Source organism: Dinoponera quadriceps, unplaced genomic scaffold (genome assembly GCF_001313825.1).
Source record: "Dinoponera quadriceps isolate SergipeBrazil2010 unplaced genomic scaffold, ASM131382v1 scaffold192, whole genome shotgun sequence".
Classification (NCBI taxonomy): domain Eukaryota; kingdom Metazoa; phylum Arthropoda; class Insecta; order Hymenoptera; family Formicidae; genus Dinoponera; species Dinoponera quadriceps.
The window spans coordinates 86,612-93,870 of NW_014554324.1; the positions used below are offsets into that span (position 1 = coordinate 86,612).

The 7,259-nt window shown below is 42.8% G+C and overlaps 1 protein-coding gene across 3 annotated transcripts in view; it reads left to right on the forward strand.

Annotated features, from left to right (window-relative positions):
* The window catches only part of LOC106746836 (cadherin-87A), a 223,162-nt gene that overhangs the window by 44,487 nt on the left and 171,416 nt on the right, over nt 1-7,259 (forward strand). For all 3 annotated transcript variants that reach the window (XM_014623909.1, XM_014623928.1, XM_014623918.1), the window contains exon 3: nt 1,542-1,583. In XM_014623909.1, the coding sequence (XP_014479395.1) occupies nt 1,542-1,583 (42 nt within the window). The remainder of the gene's footprint in view (nt 1-1,541; nt 1,584-7,259) is intronic.

Consider the following 7,259-nt stretch of genomic DNA (forward strand, 5'->3'; position numbering starts at 1 on the left):
GGTAAAAAAAAATGGCGATTCTCCGGCTGCGAAGCGCCATTCGTTGCATACTAAATGACGGATAATTTATTTGTCGAAAAAAGTTGATCTTCTTCCTCTTCTTCTTCTACTTCTTTTCCTCCTCTTTCTCTCTTTCTTTCTCTCTCTCTGCCTTCCTTTCTCTCTCGCAGCTCTCTTTCTTCTGCAGTCAGTCGCCGAGATCGTTCGATTCCGCGGACCTCGCCGCGATTGCCTCCATCGATGGTGGTGCCGTGAAAATTTCAGATCGTTATTTACCTTGCCGGGAGTTCCAAGACCGCCGTACGCAAGGAAGAGGGACAAGACCACCGGCGGGACTCGCGAGCGCGTATGCAAATAGATATTTCATTCCTGTCTGCGGGAACAAGGATCGAGGTTGGGGGATAAGGTGATTTTCTCGAGGGAAATTCAGCGAGGGGCACTCCGATTCGCGGAGCGCCGCGCGTTTCTCGTTTTATTTTGTTTCTCTTCTCTCACTCTCTCTCTTTCTCTCTCTTTTTCTCTCCCTTTTTCTCTCTTTCTCGACCTTCCTTCTCCGTCTCTTATCGGCGAGCCGGATGGGAACAGCCGTGCACCGATGTGCTTTCTTCCTTCGATCCCCGGTTTATTTTCTCCGATGATTCCGACGGCCACATGCCCCGTCAATCCGCCGGTGACAGGAAGTGGATACGCGGATCGGGAGATCCAGGAAAACTTATCCGGGGCCATAAATCGGTATACAGGGTGCTCCCTGCGGTTCGAAATGGGAAAAGTACGTCTCTTATGATCGGCGATAGAGGAGAAAATGGCGGAGGAAAAGGCTGATGGCCCTTAACTGTTTGAGACCTGGTTTTTTATTTTGAACGTTTTTCGTTTAACTTATTTTTCGCTTAATTATTTTTATTTTAAAATTACCACATACGGGGGTAAAAAGTGTTTCGAAAATTCAATTTGGGAAGCGGGAAAAAAATAGAAATTTTATTTCGCGATTTTCGATATACACATTTTACATAAAATGTGAAATATGCCGTGAACTATCCGCGCTTCGATGACCACACTGTAGTACTTTTTGTACACACAGGATGACGGGATCGGAACAGGATTGTGCGAAGGATAAAATTCACATGGAAAAACGTGCTTTTTTCCCCACGGTCAACCACATATGTAAAGACAATGTCGTTTTGCACGCGTGTGTGCGATGTAAAATATGAAATATCTCGTAAATTTTTCATATTTTCGATCGATTGTATTTTGATACTTTTGTACCTAAATTGGAACGATGAGAATAATTTGAATTAAAGAAAATATAAGATAGAAAAATATAATTTCATTCGAAAAAGCCGTGCATTTGCACATCGTGGAAGTATTGTGGAACCAGCGGATATTAAAGGAAACCATTGCTCCTTATTTCACTTTTTTATCGTCTCTTTTATTATTTTTTCTTTTTCATCGGCAGTGAAAGGAACATTTTTGCCGAATATTACCGTGTGATGTGTGCCAAAATGTACACCAAAATAATAAAAACGGCTTTTTTCTGTTTTCAGGGACGAATGCGGGAATCGGGCGTACCTGAGACAACCGATAGGGTAAGTACATGGAATTACTGGAAACTCTTACGTAATCTCGGTTTAATCCGCCATGAGGATCCCGAGCCTCCGTGGGCCGGGTGATAACACCTAAAACCGAAGAATTAAGTTGGCACGCCTGTCGCATTACATACTCCATATCCTTCGAAAAGCGCAGGGATTTAAAAGCCTTACTCATTTTAGTCATCTCGATAGCGGGGTTATCTGCTTTTACTCAACTCGCCAACGATCCCAAGATGGACAGAGAGTGCGATTACGTAAAATAATTACCGTGAAATCTCTCATATTCTTATCGTGATATATTAACGCGCCTCTATCTACGCGCAATCTCCTCTTACATTTCCTAAGGAGTTTGATGTACTTTCTCGTGTGCCTCGAGGGGACCATTTGAGTCTCTTCTCTCTCTCTCTCTCTCGTTTATCTTATTTATTAATGACTTGGTTCATGACTTGAACTATGTAAGATCCTTGCTTTATGCCGACACCATCTGCGAAGATAGTTTTAAAGTAAAGATCTTTAAAGTAAGATAAAAAATTCTGCGCACAGTCTCAGCGCTCTGTGTGCAAGCAAAGAATAGTATTTTTGCACTTTACCGAATGCCCCAGACTAGAAAAAAAAATAGTTGGTTAATCATGAGAACCAGGAAGTCCACCGTTCTCTGCAAAGACTGCGGGCGCGCGAACGTCCAAATTAAAATTACTGCCGACAGCTCCGATGGCTCGTGCAAACAAATGACAGTAGTTTTACATTCCGTGAAGCGAAACACGCTAGAGAAAAAAATAGTTCGTTGAAAACGAGTGCCCGGAAGATCTCCATAATTGACAAAGTTCGAGCGCACACATTCAACCACAGAAAAATTCTACGGACGATCTTAACGTTCTTTGCAAGCAATCAGATTTCAGTGCATTTTCTGTACGGATAATGATTCGCTCACTAAGAGGAAAATATTGGTTATTCGTAACTATAATTATCGTAGTGAAAGTATATATTCAGGAAATCTATTTTTCTGGTAAATGTTACTGCGATGTCAATCATAATAACCTTGCGTGCGTTTTGCTACTATTTTGATAGTTAAAATTATAAAAGGGACGTCTTTGAGACCGAAAATAGTTGAATTTCTCTCAGTGTGTTTTCTTATTAACCTTTCTTTTCTTTACAATTTACAATTCTTTGAAATTTCGTTATAATGCATAGTTAAGTTACAATGCATTGTTGCTTACATTGGAGGCATTTGGACATGTTGACGAAAATACCTCCGTGAAGTTTGCCTTTATTTATTGCGCTGTGTGCGAGGGAATTGCGGCAAAAGCCGCCATAGATAATCTCCGCATTTAGCATAACACAATGCCGTTCTATCGTGGTCTAATCTCGGGCTCCATCGACACTCGTTAGATCGGAGTAATCTCCACTCTGGCAAATTGAAACGCGCGGAATCTACGAAGTGTCGGAAGATTAGTTCCCTAGCAACCTAAATTGGAGCGGGCTCTCACCGCGCGGCTTGCCTATTACGAGAGGACTTTGGCTGGTATTCACTTTAATTACACCAACAACTAACATTTATGGATTCCGCGGCGCACTTTATGTATTTACGTTCAGAGACGCCTCGTTGCGCGTCAGATAAGAGAGAGCGGGGTCGGCTGAAGTCCGAGATGAATCGAAGGGGACCTCAGTGGTGCGCAGTGGTGGGCCTGAGCGTGGTTTCTGCGGACGAAACAGAAATTAACAACAATGGTAAATTTTAGACGACTTTTTTTATTAGGTGAGAAACCAACGGCTGATCAATAAACGGCACATTTTCGCATAGAAATCAATAATCGACCCTGATCATTTTTTTAACCATCTAATACTGTTTTATTATACTAAGAGAAAAAAATCATGTAGGTAATTGTTACTATCGTGTCAGTGATAATAACTTCACGTGCATATTGAGCATCGCTACTATTTTTGTCATTAAAAACTAAAGGAAGAAAACTAGTTGAAGTCGAAAATAACTATGATTTCTGTCGGTGTACTTTCGTTCTGACACATATTTCTTTATTTCATTTTATTTATTTTTATTGCAGCTTTATTATTCAACTGTTTGATATAATGTAGATATATTTCAGCATTCGGATACATTTTTAAACATTACGGTTTTGTTTGTTTTGGCACCACTATGCGACGCAGGACGGTTGGTTGTGTAAACCCCACGTGTACGTGTGTGAAGGACCGACGTGTATCTCTCTAAGTGAAATGTATGAAAAGCTCTCTCTCTCTCTCTCTCTCGCAGAAGGAAAGGAGGAGCGACAATGGATCGGCGGTGAAAACTGTCCTCGATTGCGAACGAACGTTCGAAGTGCGCGCTCGTAACCTTTTGTCACGGGCGGACTTGATTAAGCTTCGAGGGAAGGGTTGCTCTGTCAGTGCGTAAGAGCGGGGGAGAGGGAGAATCCTCCGGTTCAGTAGGGCTGGAGAATGCGAGGGGTTGAATGTAGGCAAATGTGACACGATGTGCTGAGTAGCAGTTAGGGGCGCGCTGCGTGTTTCCCCGTTCGCGTTTCGCGTGCTCAATGACGCGAACGGTAAATCATTTTTGGTGAAATCGCGCGTTCGCCTGCCCGCGTCACTTGTGTCCCTTTCACCGCGATTACCGGAAGTTAATAGCGCGTCTCGAATCCGACGAATAATAGAATAATCTTCGCGCTGACGATCGACGTTATCGTCGAACTCGGATATTGCCCAAGTGAGGCGAATTTAGGAGAATCGCTAGCTTAACCGCGAGAATACGAAGCTTAAGCTTTTCACGGATAATCGAAGCATATGCTTACGCTTGGATCTGTTCAATTTGTCCTCCTCACTAGTTCGAACATCGCCGAGGAAATTTATTTATTTATTTTTACTGAGAGATTGTTCATCCCTTTGGTATATCGAACATAATCTCAATAATTGATTACATAAGTTTGATGATCAGGGTGAGAAAAAAGGAGAAGAGGTACAGGAGGTGTAAAAAATACAACAAACGTTATTGTGAGTAAATATTACCGCAAAATTCCGTGGGGTACATATCGCCACAACACACACAACACACGCGTTTGACAGATATACCGCGAGGAAAAATATCTAAAAAAAATTAAAAAAATATTTACTCGTTGGGTACCAATAACATGTTTACCAAAATCGAAATTCTTTTATTTAAATATGTAGAGCGGACAGTTGTTTTTATGACGAGCTGCACAGATTTAAGATAATGTATATTTTCTCACGTGAAAATATTTCTGTTCTTAGTGTAAAAATATCTGTCTCGGTGTGAATAAATATATTATTAGTACCCGTCGAATAAATATTTTTTATCTTTCATACATTTTCCCTTTCGATGTATCCACATCACCGTGAGATTAAGTCATTTTTTCTGATCCTAATCAAATCAAGATCTCTGAAGAGGGCCGACTACGACAGAACGGAAACTGACTGCGACGATTTTCCGATACTCGGTGCTTTCGTTTTCTCCGCACAAGGGGGCCGTTAAATCGAACATTAAGCGCCGACGCTCTCATCCGCGAAGTGTAACGATAAATTAGCTCGCCGGCCAATTTCCGAGGCGTTACACGCGCATAATAACGCAGTACATTCGAAATGAGCGTAAAACGTTTTGGGGAGCGAGCGGCGGAATGCAGGGGGCGGCCGTACTCTGAATATGATAATTACGTTTCGCGTGGCAGTTATTCGGGAACTCGGCTAATTGTAAGTTCACGAGGGTCAACTACGAGGTGAGCATTTGTTCGCGGTCTGTGGGCGCGTCGTCGCGCGAAGTGGCTTATAACATCGGGCGGTGACAGTTAGTTAAAAGCGCATTTCCTTGGCTCGCTGGCGAAATTCTCATCACGCGAATCTTCCCCCGTCGTCTTCGTCGCGCCGCTGCGTCGCGAGTAGGAACCAACGGATATGACACGTGCGAAAGTGCTTCATTCCCGCGGAGTTCGCCTCCATTCGCCGCTTGAGATATCGCCGCGCACGTTCCGCGAGTTTTCTTCACAACCTCAAGTTGTTCCGCGGCAAAATCTCAACCGGGGCTGCGCACTTCTGAGACGATTATCGAGTCGCTTCGATTCGAGTGCCGACGATGCCGGCCAGGAGTGGTTTACGGGTCTGCAATTATCACACTGGAAAGAAATCTTACTAAAATAATGGTCTTTTAAAAATGAAAAATTAATTAAACTTGATTTAATTGAAGTTTAATTACGTTGAGAGTTAATTAGAATGAAAAGTTGAAAATAAATTTATCATCGTCGGCTTCAACTGTATCTTTTTTCCGGTTTTAGTTAAAAAACAATAGTAGTAGCAATTTACTGACACTAAAGCTATATTTTTCAAAGTATTTTTTATTAGTGATATTTCATATCAGCGATACGTGTCTCAAATAAAAATATTAAAATCTTGCTTTTCCCTTTATTAGATATAAAAAGCTCTTGTGAGGGAGAGAGGATGGGGTGCAAATAATTTCTCCCAAATCTAAAGTCTTGCAATTGCGATGCTTGCTATGGTTGCGATTTCCAAGTGTCAATCTTTTCCCGAAGAAACATCGAATTTGTGACGTGTGCTTCGAATTTTCTCCCATGTCATTCCTTGCGCGCGGCGTTTGCAAGTAAAATTAAATCTGTCATTCGCCGCGATTGATCCGTATATTTAACATTTTTCCTCTGGACAATTTTACTCGCGCATTTAATAATTATTCATTATTCATAGTGGATTGTTCTGGAATTATCCGGAATAATTCAATCTTATGATTTATTCAAGTCAAGTCAAATAATTCACGCAAATATTGGCGCATTTTCAAATAAACCGTTACCTCTTGTCGCACGGCGCGCATGCAAATTAGCGCGCGAACGCTCTCATTTCTTTTATTTTTCGCCACATCTGCTTAATTATGTCGACGCTGACCGATATCGCTCTAGTTATTGAGTGATACGTCCTGTCGCCATCGAGGCGCCGTCATATTTCGTAATTTTAGCTTTTGTATCCGGCTTTTCGCTTCGCTGAGCTATCGCCAGCTTGTTGAACCGGTCTCGTCGCGACCAGAGATATTTTCAACCGTGGATTATCGTCGATCTTGACGCGACTATTGATACGTTCGCTACCGCCGTTTATTCCAAGAATCCTCTCCGCAGACCACATTATGATTGTTTTATGTAACTGTGTGAAGACTCGGTTTTTCTTCACGTAGATGTAGGAGGGAAAGATTGTCTTCTTCACATACATGCGTGAGACGTAACGAACTTTGTATTAAGGCACAAAGAGACGATGTTCCTTCATTGAAACCGTGACACGAGGAAGAGGGGGGGGGGGGAGAACTTGACNCTTGCCAAAGCTGACTGCCCGATACCGGGATCACGGAAGAGGGTGTAATTATGTGCACCGTTATGTGCGAATGCCGAGAGGCGAATGGTTAATCCGCGTGCTAATCCCCGCCTTCTCCCAAGTACTCTCACGAGTATCCCCCCCCGAGTTACTATCGACGATTTAAAACTGAGGCAATCCTTATCCCGACGTCTAATTACGAAGTGCCCCGGCGCCATCCGCCTCGCCGGGTTACAGAGTGACAACTGCGGAAAACGTGCAGTTTCTGCGGAAAATATCGCCAGCGCGTGGTTCGTATCGCACTTGAGCTCTCAGTCGCGGGAGGAAGGTGGGGGGGGGGGG